Below are 15,454 nucleotides of genomic sequence, written 5' to 3'. Positions count from 1 at the left end.
GATTGATTACATATGAAAGGAGCACAGTCTAGAATACACTTCAAACTCAAGACAGTGTTACTTCTGGGAATTAAGACTGGGGAAAGGAATGAGCTCAGTAGTGTGCCAGCATGATACCATCTTCTCTACTGATCCAGTGTCGGGACTTCTCTGCCACTTAAAAGAAGAGTGATTTTAGGGTCAGGGTCAAATATATTCTCATTCTTCTTAGATTCATTGTGGTTCAAAATCATGGCATATTTCAGTTTGCTTTATAGTTTGACCACAACTTTATTATAAATACAGCCTTTTCTCCCATAGTTCTTTTTTAAAAAGCTTTTACAAATATGATACTTCGTATAACATTACAAAAGAATAAATTTGAACATTTAATTTTTACAATGTAGTAATAATCAGAAATATTTATGAATCTACCTCTTAACCTAAGAATAATCTAATGAATGATTTACATATATCTGTGTGTTCTCCTGACCTTGCTAGTACAGCTCTGGAGATTCTAAATGTCCTTGTATTTTATTATTCACAGAAGACTAATATGCCTTTACTAAATTTATCCATCCTCTCAACTGTATTCTCCTGAATAGAAACCCTAGAGGTCTCGCTCTTTGAACCTTCTTCTGATCTGCTCTAATTTGTATCAGTTGCTCTTTAGATCTGCTCTCCAGCTGTCATCTTGGAACTTCTCTCTACTATGCTTCTGGATTGGGTTGTTTCTTGAACCTCCTTAAATACCTTCCTCAGAAGGATATGTGGGAAATAAACTTTGGATTTTTGCATTCCTGGGAAACATTTTTATTTTGCTTTCGTTCTTGGTTGGTGGTTTAACTAGATATAGAGTTCTAGGTTCAGTATTTTTTCCCTTCAAGATTTCCCAGGCCTTTCTCTCTTGTATACTCGCAGGCATCATTGCCAATGAGAAGCTGAATAACTGATCTTTGCTCCTTTCAAAGTTACCTTCTCCTCTCATCCCCAGAAGTTACAAGAACCTCCGTTGAACCTTGATATTCTGAAATAGTATGATAATGTGTTAGGTATGGGTGTTTGAGACTTGTTGGACGCTTTTATTTTAGGTAGTACTTGAATATCAGAAGAAAAAAAAAGATGGAAAAGATTTCCACAGACTAAAACAGGGGGCGGGGAACACATGGCATTCTGTTTGAAGGAACTGGTATGGGGGGAGAAAAAACATGGAATTTTAGAAGTCATGTGACTGTGATTAAGGTACAAAAAGGCTGATTTGCTTGGCTTATAGGGAAATAGAAATAGGACAGGGAAGATTGATGAATATTGTCTGATTGAAGGCCATGACTGTTAGGCTATACATTTAAAGTACATGTTCAGAAACAGGCTGTAATTGTTTTGCTAGTACTTGGATTACGGCCCAGTGATCATACTTCATACTTCCCCATTCCTGCTATCTCCCAGCAACAAGATAAGACCTCATCCAACCTACATGAAGCTGCTTCAGATTGTGTGTGCTCAGCTCTCTATGCCATTGAGAATGTGGAGACTAACTTGCCGTTAGCCATGCAACTTTTTCAAGGAGTCCTGACATTGGAGACTGCATATCATATGGCTGTGGCACGTGAAGATTTAGACAAGTGAGTAATTATTTCAGCCAGTAGCCCTGGGTTCCATCCTTCGTGATTCTTTATGACTCTATTTGTAAATAAAGACACCACATCCTAAAGATGGTCTACTATTCTCAACTGAACCTAGAGTGGTAAATTGGATGCAAAAAGAGAGATTGTTATTATGGAAGGGATCCTCACAAAGGATAAGGCTCCAAGAATTAGGGGTGAACTTTGGAGTATCAAGTATGATTCGATAAGGATTTGGTTCAGATGTTTTAGTAATTGAGAATTTGAACTGACTTAAGAGTCATTTGCTTATCTGTATAAAATATAAAAAAAAGGTAGCTGTTAGGGAGATTTTGATACAACATAGCAAATAATCACCACATGTCCCTTAGGGTAAGGATCCTTTTGTTGATTTAATTAACTGAGTCTGTACGTATAATATACAGATTTCTGACGTGGTATTCTCATTACTCTTTCATCTACAGAGTTCTGAATTACTGCCGTATTTTCACTGAACTGTGTGAAACTTTTCTTGAAAAAATTGTTTGTACTCCAGGACAAGGTCTCGGGGACCTACGAACTCTGGAGCTGCTGCTCATTTGTGCGGGACATCCTCAATATGAGGTAGTGTCTATATTATGCTAAAGCCACTATTCTCCCAAGCTGTATGTTGCATATTACCTATATTCCATTGCCACTCGTCCCGCTTTTTATTTGTGGGAAACTGTAGTCTTATTTTTGATAAACGTGATATAGGAATTTCCTCTGAATTGGAGCTTTTTCTTTTTAAATTATATTTGGGTTTCTGCTTTGAATTATTTTCTGTTTTCTTACCTGGTTAGCTGGGCTGACTGCCCTGGGCACCTTAGGGAACCCATTAGAAAGAAAGTGTAGTACTTTTTTACTGAGTCCCTTCTCTACTTCCAGTTATTCTTTTTAGAGCTTTACAGCTCATATAAAATCTTCACTCTGCATCTATAAGTTTTAACATCCAAAGTTTTTCTCCAAGTTGTGGGTGGGAATGAGAAAGAGATTGAGGAGTGCCTGGGTGGCTCAGCTGGTTAAGTGTTAACTCTTGGTTTTATCTCAGGTCATGATCTCACAGTTCATAAGATCAAGCCCCCTCTGCGCTGACAGCATGGAGCCTACTTGGGATCCTCTCACTCCTTCCCTCTCTCTGCCCCTCTCCCACTTGTGCACATGCGCGCTCTTTCTCTCTCTCAAAATAAATAAACTTTAAAAAGGTGGGGGGGAAGGATTGAAAAGATTTAAAAGTCTATATTCCAAAATCTCTACAATACCCTGCCTCTTAAAAGAGTTGGCTAGATTTTTTAAAATCTTGTTTATTCAAGAAATTTTGCCTCCTCTTAATAGTATAAGAAGTGAGAAGGAACTCCCAAATTGGGTATTGTTTTAAATAGATCTGTTTTGGATCCTTGATGGGAAAAGGGTGGTAAGGCCTCTCTTAGGGAGAAGCACAGGAGTGCTGTGATTCTCATCCCTTTTTCTCTTATTACATAAAAAATAATGTTTATTTGTTTGGCTTGATCTCATGAGGATATCTAGATTTGGATGAAACGCAAAACATTTTGGGGAGGAAGTACAGCACTATGTAATAGTTATCACTCCTTTAAATAGTTCATGAGTAAGATGAACTGTGGATAAAGTCCCAGACTCTTCCCTTTCTGTCCCACTCAAGAAACGGAGTAAAAATGACATAAGGTTGGTATTTTCAGGGATTTGCAGATGGTTTGTCTGGCAAAAGGTGTGTTAATCTCAAAACGAAAGGATTTTAGGGGTGCCTGGGTGGCTCAGTCAGTTAAGTGTCCGAATCTTGATCTTAGCTCAGGTCTTGATCTCAGGGTCATGAGTTCAAGCCCCACATTGGGCTCTGCTCTAGGTGTGAATCCTATTTAAAAAAATAAATAAATGAAAGGGTTATAGATTTGAGAAAAAATACTTTAAAAGAGACTTCCATTTCTGTATCTGTTTCTCTAAATTCAGAATCTACTGTTGAGAAGTTATCAGCTAAATATAGGGACTGCATAGCCAGTCATCCTAAATAGAGTTTGGGTCCTAACATGGGAAGATAGTTTGGGAGGATAATAATAAATCTGCTAGAGAAAACAGGTGCCTTCTTAACTTCTACTCATAATATTTTAAAGTATATATTCTTTCCTATAAGGCTCTGGTAATAAAATTGTCTTCATATTCCATTCCTTTTCTGATTCAAATAAATCTTTTCTTTTTCTCTAATTTGACAGGTAGTAGAAATTTCCTTTAACTTTTGGTACCGACTTGGGGAACATTTGTACAAAACTAATGATGAAGTTATTCATGGAATCTTCAAAGCTTACATTCAGAGGCTGCTCCATGCCTTGGCTCGACACTGCCAGCTAGAACCAGACCATGTAAGTTTCCTTCTCCACTTCTTCAAATCTTAGTTTCCTACACTTTTCAGTGCTAATTTGAAAATGAACTGAAAAAAGGAATCCGCAGGTTTCCTATCACTCTGTAGCTTACACTGAAGGAATCAATACCAGTATAATGAAGAGTATAAAACTTATATAGAAAGAAATTAATTCTGCTGCGCCAGGAATCCTTCTCCTGGGAATTTACCTTAAAATAATTTTAAAGAAAAAAAAAATGGCTATTTTATGTACAAAGCATTATCTGTAAAATAAAAAAACGGTGAACTCATGTACAACAATATAAGAAGAGTTACGTAAATTATGATGCAGCAACTTGATGGACAATTATGCAACAGTTGAATGTAGTGACTTCTGAAGTAGTAGGAATTGGTTTGCTAAATGAAAAAAATCAGAATGTAAAACTTTATATGCTGTATTTTTAATAGTATAATAGTATAGTGTATAATGTTTAATAGTGTAATAGTATAATTAAATAGTATAATGGTTGGTTTAAAACTAACACAAAAGTAAAGGAGGAGGTGGAGAGTTATATATGATTTCCCTCCCCCCCCCCACAAAATACACATTTTTCTTTATACTGATTTTATAACTTAAAATATAGGAATAATCTACTTGCCTAGAAGAATATATACTAGAATTTTAGTAATAAATTTATAGTAATAAATTTATAGTAATAAAATAGTCCATTGGAAAACTCTTTAACCCCCTTCTTGCTTAGTTTATTCAAATCTTACAGCATTTATTTCATCTTTTTGGTTGGTTGGTTAGTTGGTTTAATTCCTGTCCCTTAACCTAGGATTTGGAGAGGTTTTTTTCCATTTCTTACAATTAAATCTGACATGAAAACTGTAACTGCCTTTGTTCTCTTTATTTTAGTGTTAACATTGTTGTTTGAGTCATGGTATTTTCCATCTCCAAGAATCTTCATGATGATGTAGTCTGGTTTCAATCTTTCTTTCTTTAGTGTTTTTTTGTTTTTTTTGTTTTTTTTTTAATGTTTATTTCTGAGACAGAGAAAAAGAGACAGAATGCGAGTGGGGTGGGGCAGAGAGAGAGGGAGACACAATCCAAAGCAGGCTCCAGGCTCTGAGCTGTCAGCACAGAACCTGACGAGGGGCTCGAACTCACGAACTGCAAGATCATGACCTGAGCCAAAGTTGGACGCCCAACTTACTGAGCCACCCAGGCACCATTCTTTAGTTTTTTAATTGAGGAATCTTATCTTCAACTACATTATCTTAAAGCAAGGAGGTTGGACTCGATCAGCAATTCTCAATAGTACTAAGGTTTTTTTTTCCAGATAGTCATGGATAAAGATTCTTATACATGCCCTTAACCATCTCACAATTGGAAGCATGAAATAAAAATGATCTATTTTTTAATGAAAAAATTTCAAATGTTTGGCAAAGATGAAAATTTTACAGTGAATATCTATACCTATTATCTAAATTCTACCATTAATATTTTACTATACTGTATCTATCTATAGTATAGTATCTGTGTACCTACATAAAATTCTTCTTAAAGTCTAATTCTGTTTTGCATCTAGTTGTGATAATGATTTTTGTGAATCTTTTTTTTTAATTATTATTATTTGAAAGAGACCGTACACGCCAGCTGGGGAGAAGGGCAGAGGGTGAAAGAAAGAATCTTGAGCAGAGTCCATGCTCAGCCTGGAGCCCATTGTGGGGCTTGATCCCATGACCCTGGGATTATGACCTGAGCCAAAATCAAGTGAGACACTTAACTGACTGAGCCACCCAGGCACCCCGATTTTGGTAAATTTTGAACCATGAAGCTTCAGGGGCTTCTTCAGTACTAAAAAACTGGACCTTGTCTAGATAAACTTAAAAGCTCTTAAAATTACCACCTCTTCCAGATCACTTCCCACTCTGACCACTCCCAAATTTTTCCAACAACAGAGCAAGGTATGACTTGGAAATGGGGAGCAAAATAGGGAGAACAGTTTCTCATAGTAAACGTAAAAGATAGGTTGTATTGACTTGACATACCTAAAAGTTTAGGACACCCTGTATAGTAAAATACCCTCTGATTTAGGCAACTTATCTCTTGTTCATTGGTTCTGAACTGCTGAGTGGCTTTTTCTTTATTCTCGATTTTCTAGAGGTCAGTGAAAGCCTTAGTGAATTTAAAACAAATGTTATCTGACTTGAAATTTCAGGAGGGAGTTCCTGAGGAAACTGATGATTTTGGAGAGTTTCGTATGAGGGTGTCAGACCTGGTGAAAGACTTGATTTTCTTGATTGGGTCTATGGAGTGTTTTGCTCAGGTAAGTCCATTTGGAGATGCTTAGCAGTTTAACTGATCACTTTAGGTGTGTTCACTTCTGTGTCTTCTGTAAATGTTCCACCTTTTTCTTCGGTTTTAATGGCTGAATGGGACAGTAGATATGCAGGTGCCTAGCACACTGCCTGGCATATAGTAGCTTTATTTAGTATCTTACAAGCAAATTGCAGACTATGGATGTTTCAGTTACGGTTTTTATTCTTGCTAATGAAAGCTGTTCCACTTGTCCAGTTGGAATGGAAAATCATAGATGAACCTTAAAGCCCCAAGTATTTATAGGGAACTTGGACCTAGCCAGGAAAAGTAGGCAAGTTTTTCTGCTTTAATAATTATGTACCAACTCCTGGCAACTCTTTTAGTTATTTGGCATTTCCTTTGTCCACACTGACGGTTGGATTCCTGTGCAGTTTCATCCCAGAGGTGACTATACTAGAGTAGAAGATTCATAGTCCTGTGATTTTTCCTGACAATCAGTAACATTTTCCCTCATGAGGTTGCAGTCATCACCATTCCACATCACTTAACATTAGCATAATTTCAGGTGGTTTTCATATTACTGGATCATGCTCTAAGCTCTAAAATACAAGTTTTGATGCTTTGTCAGCAATACTGAACTAACCCTTATTTTATTTTATTATTTTTGGTAACCCAGCCATTTTGTGTATTTGGGGCATAATCTGATTTAGAAAGTGTTAATAAAATTATTTTCTTTATATTAAGCAAAGTGTGTTTATTGATCTAATTACAAAGGGTTGGAGATTCTTAGAAAGCAGATTCAATGAGATCACCAGATCACAGGCAGATGACCTGTGTTCAGATTTCAACTCTTCTCTCATTGGCAATGTGGCTTTGAGCAAGTTACTTGTTCTTCAGACCTCAGTTTACAAATTTACATAAATTAACAGTGTTATCCAAGATATTTCCTTGGAGCACCAGTCGTAAATGATGTTTTTTGGTAAAAACAAAAACACCCCACAAACAAAACACCAAACTATCCTCAATTAAATTTAGGAAATGACTGAAGCAGTCTATGAAAGGCTTTGTGAAATCCTACAACAAGAGAATTCTTTAATTTTCTTACTTAGCAGTGTTTGTTATTTGACTACAGGAATCCTATTTAGAATAACACCCAGTCACATTCCACAGATGGATATGCCCTGGGAAATTTCTGGACTAGAACATCTCTGAGTGTTCTGCTTGGTCTCCTTTTTCTTCCCCTTGCTTGGATATAGGATTGTGATAGATACTTCTAAATAGCTGCTTTTTTGGAATTTAATCTGTACTGCCAGTTTTGATGCAGACAAGTATTTAAAACAATAGAAATGTAAAATCAATACATACATAAAAAATTCACATTGTATTTCAGTTTTAAGCGTATATATGTATTTATCAGCTATGATCAGGATCAGGAAAAGACACTTAAGTATTATGTTTTGCTTTTCCATAATATTCATTTTGTGGGCGCAGATGATAACCTTGATATACTCTTGGGGATCTAACTGGGTTTATTTTAGATATTAAAATAACATTTACTTATAGTCAGTGAAGATGTGAAAAAAAATATTCTCCCCTGGCTCTGAGAGATAATTAGATTTAGAAACAAGGGGCTAGATTTATTTTAACTAACAGGATTTTTTTGTTTTGTTTGTTTTGGAATTCTATTCTGTTTTCCTTTTAATGGATCCATAATCCACCTCTTCTTCTCTAGTTATATTCTACTCTGAAAGAAGGCAACCCACCCTGGGAGGTGACAGAAGCGGTTCTCTTTATCATGGCTGCTATAGCAAAGAGTGTTGATCCGTGAGTGTCTAATAAGTCTTTTGCTGGGAACTCTAAATATCAAAGGAAGGAAAATTACCATTTTTTTCTTATATGGTATATATTTGGAAATTCTCTTAGAACTTCTTCTATAATGCTGCCTAGTCTTCTGACTTCCAGAGTCTATTCTAGAGTAGCATGCATTGCTGATATCCATGTTTTAACCACATTTCCTAGAGTTAAAATTGTTTTGTTTTTGATGCTAGGAAGAGAATGTTGATTATCTTTCCAACCGAGGCTCCCTTGTGAAAGTTGGTACAATCAAAAATTTGTTAGGCTGTTAAATTTTTGGTACTTGATTAAAAGCAGTTGAATAGGCACTAATTGGCTCTCATCTGATTTTGCGACCTTCAGTAAGTTATTCTTACAAATATTTCATTATATCGTTCTCCTTTTTGTCTGCCTTAGAGAATCATTTGCGAGTTTCAGAGAGGCAAGACATAGACACTGTTTTCACCTTAAAAGAGGAGCAAAATCTAAGGGGCAGTTATTTTGCTATTGCCACTGAAAATGTTTAAGTTAATTAGAATTTGATTCCTAATTGATAAGCATAGAAATTCTATTTATGATTTTAACATGAATTCCTAAAAGCAGAATTTACTCTGTGCTCTGAGTTTATAAATTGAGGCTGATATCTATCAAGTTTTCTTGTATTGTGATCAGATACCTGCCGTTGAGCTCTCTATCCAAAGCCTTGGTTGGCATGTATTTATGAAAAGTATAGTGCTTCTTTATTAGCTGCTTTTCAGGGCTTAGTCAATGAAATCTTACATTGTTTCTAACCCAGTAAATATTCAAGGAGATAGAGTAGGTTTGTTTTTCTCTATCAAGAAGTTCTGGTCTCCTGAATTGTATACCACTATTTGCTCTTAAACTCGTTTTGGTATCTTTGGGAACCTTCAGTGATAGTCTGATATTAAAATCACTAATATTCTAACTGATATGTGTTGATGTGAAAAAGGATGGGTAGAGAGTCTCAAAAATTAGCTTAGTGCCCCCAGGAAACAATAAGGCATAAACGAGAGAAGATTTTACATTGTTTTTTATTTTACCACCTTTCAAGTGAACTGCCTGGTTACAGTTTTTTAGTGTAAATAAAGGATTCAATAGACTTAGTTTATCAGCAGGGAGTGCTTTTGCTCTAATCCAGGACATTATTTGGATTTTAAACATCTTTCATTTCTGGATCGTATCCTACCATTTTGAGGGCATCCTCCACTCTGTAAAGAATTTCAGCCAGTATTCTTGGGGAGTGGAAAAAAGAAAAGGAAAGGGAAAAAATAAATTCATGGAGCTGTGGAGAGTATTTGGTTAATTTCCCTCATGTTCCACGTCAGGGCACCTTTACCTCTTCCTGCAGCTTGTATTCTTATTCCTTTAGATAGTGAGCTGGATCATCCATACTTCTCTGTTCTTAAAGTCTTCAGTATCCAGTTATAAGAAATCTTTCGGAGAATAACCAATAGCAAGTGGTCTGTGAGAATTATTCATTCATTAATTTAGCCATTCAGCAATATTTATTGAGTGCCCACTATGTGCCAGGCACTGTTCTAGGAACTGCAGATAGAGGAATAAATAAAATGGATTCTTTAAAAGAAGACATTCATCCACAGTAAATGCCTGCTTCTCCAATTTAAAGAGCCTTATTTGATAGCAGGATGTGTCTTTAGACACTTTACTGTCATTTAGAAGATTAAGGAGCAGAATGCTTCTCTTTAAACAATGATATCTTCCATTTCTGTCTTTTCGCTTTTTTCGAGGACTCAAATAAACTTTCATACCAGCTGTTAAGCACTTTTATCCAAATGGTTGTTTAGAAAAAAGCCCTTTAGCAATGATTCGTCTCATTGCAGCCTGTTAACAGGCCAGAACCTAACCTCTGAAATCAGTAACTGTGAATACTTGCCTTTTGTACTCAGGGAGAACAATCCAACACTTGTTGAGGTCCTAGAAGGAGTTGTCCGTCTTCCAGAGACTGTACATACAGCTGTGCGATACACCAGCATTGAATTGGTTGGAGAGATGAGCGAAGTGGTTGATCGAAATCCTCAGTTTCTTGGTATGTGTGAACTCACCCCTCTGTAGCTGCTGTGTCTGATTTTTCTGATTTTGTTCTTCCTCTTTTGCTCTTGTTCTTTTTCTGTTTTTACGGGTAGGCAGAATGTTTCTAGACATTGAGAGTAATGATATGAGTTATTGTTTAGTTTGACGCAACATTTATACTCTGATCAGACCTTGGAAAAAGCATCTTTGAAAGATTAGATCTCTATATAGGGAAACAGTTTGCTTCTAGAATTGAAAGTAAAGGTAGAAGTCATTTCTTTTATCCCTCTCATTTTCTAGATAACAATCCAAAGAGACTATCCAGGGTAGTATATATTAAGCCCCCTTGATGTTCAAGAGTGATATATTCTGAGAATTTTAAGAACCCCCAACCAAACTTGTGAATATCATTAATTATATCATTAAGTTTGATATATTTCCTATACTTATCTTAATCACCACCTTTTTGGGTTTTTAAAATTCCAGTATAGTTAACATAGTAGTAGTGTTACATTAGTTTCAGGTGTACAATACAGTGATTCAATAGTTCTATGCATTACTTAGTGCTTATCAAGATAAGTATACTCTTAATCCCCATCAGCAATTTCACCCATCTCCTCCACCCACCCCACTTCTGGTAACCATCAGTTTGTTCTTTATAGTTAAGAGTCTGTTTTTTGGTTTGTCTCTTTATTCCTTTGTTTTGTTTCTTAAATTGTACATGAGTGAAATCACGCAGTATTTCTCCTTCTCTGGCTTATTTCACTTAGCATTATACTCCCTGGATCTATCCATGTTGCTGTAAATGGCAAGATTTTATTTCTTTTTTTTTTTTTTTTTTTTTTTGGCTGAGTAATATTCCATTGTATGTATATGTATACACCCCCCCCCCCACACACACACACATCTGCTTTATCCATTCATCTACCGATGGACACTTGGGACATCTCTATAATTTGGCTCTTGTAAATAATGCTGCATTAAACATAGGAGGGTGCATATATCTTTTTGAATTAGTGTTTTCGTATTCTTTGAGTAAATACTCAGTAGTGGAATTAGTGGATTATATATTTATTACCACTTTTCAGCTTGATTTTGTTTTACATATCTTTTTTTTGTTTGAAACTCTTGCTTAAAAAATGACGTATGTTTGGGGCGCCTGGGTGGGTCATTTGGTTAAGCAGCTGACTTCGCTCAGGTCATATCTCACAGCTTGTGAGTTCAGGCCCCGCATCTCTGCTGTCAGCACAGAGCCCACTTTGGATCCTCTGTCTCACCTGCTCTCTGCCCCTCCCCTGCTTGTGCTCACTCTCAAAAATAAACAAACCTTAAAAAAAAAGTGATGTATATTTCTTTTTTTCTTGTTTCTGTATACAGAGCCTAGATATCCTCACATTATAGCTGAGATACTTTCAACATACCATTTAAAAATCTTTTCAAAAGGGGCGCCTGGGTGGCGCAGTCGGTTAAGCGTCCGACTTCAGCCAGGTCACGATCTCGCGGTCCGTGAGTTCGAGCCCCGCGTCAGGCTCTGGGCTGATGGCTCAGAGCCTGGAGCCTGTTTCCGATTCTGTGTCTCCCTCTCTCTCTGCCCCTCCCCCGTTCATGCTCTGTCTCTCTCTGTCCCAAAAATAAATAAACGTTAAAAAAAAAAAAAAAAATTTAAAAAAAAAAAAAAAAAAAAAAAATAAAAATCTTTTCAAAATACCTGTTTCCTAGATTTCTTCACTTCCGTTATTTGGCTTTCTTTTCTGAATGATTTTTCCACAGGAAACAGAGTAGGTTTGTTTTTTTTTTTGTTTAAGAGTTATCATTCAGGGGTTCCTGAGTGGCTCAGTTGGTTAAGCAGCCACCTTCATTTGGCTCAGGTCATGATCTCGCAGTTCGTGGGTTTAAGCCCCTCGTAGGTCGCTGTGCTGACATTGGGGCCTTGAGGCTTCTTTGGGTTCTGTCTCCTTTCTCTGCCTCTCCCCTGTTCACACTCTCTCTCTCAAAAATAAACATTAAAAATTAAAAAAAAAAAAAAAGCTTTATCATTCAGTACCACTTTGCAGTGTTGGATTCAAATGTGTGCTTCAGCAGTAAGACAAATCCTGAAGCAGTTTGACAATAAGACAGATGTTTGTACTTACTTTGCATTAGTCAAAACAATAAATATTCCATTTGAGAATCACAGAAGTCTATAATATTATGGTTTGCCTATACTAGGTTCTGCATTTTACTTCTTCTCATTTTTAGGCTTAAAAAGCCTTCTTTAAAAAAATTTTTTTTTTAGTGTTTATTTTTGAGAGAGAGAGAGACAAAGACAGAGACAGCATGAGCAGGGGCGGGGCAGAGAAAGAGGGAGACACAGAATCCGAAGCAGGCCCCAGGCTCTGAGCTGTCAACACAGAGCCTGATGTGGGGCTAGAATTCCCGAACTGTGAGATCATGACCTGAGCCAAAGTTGGATGCTTAACCAACTGAGCCACCCAGGTGCCCCAAAAAGGCTTCTTCTGTGGAGAGGGCCAGGGTTTCATCCTGGTTGGTACATTATATTGGTTATTAGACTGGAAATGGAAATAACTTTTTAGTGCGCTTGAAGACATTATTTACTCCTTTTATGGTTTGGTGTGAGGTTATTCTAAAGTACTCATGAAGCACTCTTTAATCATACGTGATTTTTCCATAGAAAATCACTCTGATTTTTATAAAGTAAGGTAAAAGATAAGTAAAATTTGTTTTATAGAAATTCATTTTCATAATCAGTTTCTTTGGTGTACTTCCATTGTTTAAAAGATAAAACATAATTTTCCAGAAGCACTAAAGCACCATTTGCATGTTTTTAAGGCCTTTTGTAACTATAAAGAAGCAAGTATAAAAGTGTCCACTTTAGATAACTGCCATTGTCCTAATTAATGTAGGCTGTTTTTACATAATGACTTATCTCTGAGTATAAATAATGGTAGCTCTCTGAACTTTATATTCTTTCTTACATTACCTTATTCTTAATACTTGGATGATGATATCCACTAGTGGTTTTCAGACTGTTTTGTGTGAAGGCTTAGCCATGAAGAAAGAAATAGAAGGTGAATAGAGAGGACCCAGGGCTTCCTGACACTAAGTCAGCAAAATCAAGCTCCATTTGTGTGTGTGTGTTTTAATGTTTATTTATCTATTTTGAGAGAGCAAGAGCACACAAGAGGGAGAGGGCCAGAGTGGTGGGGAAGAGAGCAAGAGAATCCCAAGCAGGACCTGCACTGTCAGCCCAGAGCCTGATGCAGGGCTTGAACCCATGAACCATGAGATCATGACCCAAGCGTAAATCAAGAGTCAGAGGCTTTAACTGACTGAGCCACCCAGGCATCCCCACATTTCATTTTTTAAAATGGTTCTTTTGTGGGGCATCTGAGTGGCTCAGTTGGTTAGGCATCCTCCTTTGACTCGGCTCATGATCTCGCATTCATGAGGTTAAGCCCTGCATGGGGCTCTGCACTGATAGCTCAAGGAGCCTGGATTCTTCTTCAGATTCTCTGTCTCCCTCTCTTTGCTGCTCCCTCGCTCACACTGTGTCTGTCCCTCTTCCCCTCCTTCTCCTTCTCCCTCTCCCTCAAAAACAAACATTAAAGTTTTTTTAATGGTTCTTTTGCTTTTTAAAAAAATGGAGGGGGATGTAAACCTCTGTTCTAAGAAACCAGAAGTTTTCATTGAGTTTCACATACCTAATGTTTACTTTGTGGCTTCTCTCCTTAGACCCTGTTTTGGGCTATTTGATGAAGGGCTTGTGTGAAAAGCCTCTGGCTTCTGCTGCAGCCAAAGCCATTCATAACATTTGCTCTGTCTGCCGAGACCACATGGCTCAGCACTTTAATGGACTCCTGGAGATTGCCCGTTCCCTTGATTCCTTCATGTTGTCTCCGGAAGCTGCTGTGGGCTTGCTAAAAGGTATTTACTTCAGATGTTAACCAGTAACATCTCTAAGCCACTTCTGGGGGTTATCTTACATTAATCACATCCCAGTTTTTCAGTTGCAACATACTTACTGATGGAGAAGGTGACCTTTCCACTCAGGGGAGGGTGTTGATTATATACACATGTGCTCTTCTCTTAGAATGTTTTAAGGCTATATAACTAATTAAAACTGCTTACAGTGTGTAGAGCACAGACCTAGATTTTGGGCAGAGACAACACATTCCAACTAAACATAGTTCGTTTTTGAGTTGGGGGGAGAATAAAAAGGGAGACCAAATGGCATTGCCATACCAAAGAGGTAGGTGGAAATTTAAAGGCAGTGTGTGTGGATCAGTCCTGTAGTAGAAACTTGGTCTTTTAGCAGTATGATCCAGTATGGATCAGCTTTACACTCAGTGACAGCCTATCCAGAGGCAAGCAGCCAAAGTGGTGATAAAGTTGAGTAAGAAGAACTGGAGATATTAAAGGCTAGGAACACAGACAGAAGAGACTTTAAGCATGATGGCTATTTTTAAATATTTGAAAGATTACCTTATAAAAGAGGGGACAGATTTATTTTATGAGTAGTGGTCAGTTGTTGATATTTACTGGCTCTTAGAAAGGAAATGCTTTCTAACTAAACTCTAAAAGCAGATTGGGGTGCCCTGTGAGGTAATAAAATCCTTACAGCTGGTAGTTAGAGGGGATTGAGGATATATCAAATAAAGGATTGGGTAACATAACCTGTGCAGCATCATTTAAGCTTCTGTGAGTAGCAAACAAGTTAGTCTAGGCTAGATTGGATGACCTGTGCGTGAACTAACTGTTCGTTCTTATATCTGACGAAGTTCCTTCTGGTGTATTTGCATTTTCCAAGACATTTTCTTTTTGTAGCATGGGTTTTTGTCATTTCCCTTCATAGCATAGATAATAAAGCATTAAACCAGAGTCAAATATTCTTATTTCTTATGACCTACTGCTAGTGGTTATTGTTGCCATCTTGTAATTTTCTAGTGAAATTGAACCTTGATGCCGAAGTGATGTCTAACTGTAGTAGGATGTGGCATCTCAGTTATCTTTATCTTTATCTTCTAGATAAAGAAAACTTTGTAGTAACATTCTTTTCTGTAGGGATGAATTGAAAGGAAAAGTCATTTTTAAGTTAGATTTCTCCCCCTTTCAGTTTTAAGTAAGTCTAACTCATTTATGGCTTATAGACTACCGGAAGAAATCATTTAGTTTTTTAATTCACATTTGAAGACGTATGGATTGATTACTGTTCTTTTTTGTTGTTGTTGTTTGTTTGTTCTGTTCTGTGACTGTTCTGTTGAATGAAATTTTGGG

The 15,454-nt window shown here is 37.0% G+C and overlaps 1 protein-coding gene across 3 annotated transcripts in view; it reads left to right on the top strand.

The window, feature by feature from the left end:
• Positions 1 to 15,454, top strand: part of TNPO3 (transportin 3) — a 79,027-nt gene that overhangs the window by 38,723 nt on the left and 24,850 nt on the right. For all 3 annotated transcript variants that reach the window (XM_047097566.1, XM_047097569.1, XM_047097568.1), the window contains 7 exons: positions 1,426 to 1,601; positions 2,066 to 2,204; positions 3,845 to 3,991; positions 6,195 to 6,302; positions 8,028 to 8,119; positions 10,057 to 10,196; positions 13,913 to 14,104. In XM_047097566.1, the coding sequence (XP_046953522.1) occupies positions 1,426 to 1,601; positions 2,066 to 2,204; positions 3,845 to 3,991; positions 6,195 to 6,302; positions 8,028 to 8,119; positions 10,057 to 10,196; positions 13,913 to 14,104 (994 nt within the window). The remainder of the gene's footprint in view (positions 1 to 1,425; positions 1,602 to 2,065; positions 2,205 to 3,844; positions 3,992 to 6,194; positions 6,303 to 8,027; positions 8,120 to 10,056; positions 10,197 to 13,912; positions 14,105 to 15,454) is intronic.

Source organism: Lynx rufus, unplaced genomic scaffold, assembly GCF_022079265.1.
Source record: "Lynx rufus isolate CCGP_SWC_20201006 ecotype Redwood Valley unplaced genomic scaffold, mLynRuf1.p SCAF_4, whole genome shotgun sequence".
Taxonomy (NCBI): Eukaryota; Metazoa; Chordata; class Mammalia; order Carnivora; family Felidae; genus Lynx; species Lynx rufus.
Note: the sequence above shows the minus strand (reverse complement) of the source record. Positions and strands in the feature narration are given on the sequence as shown.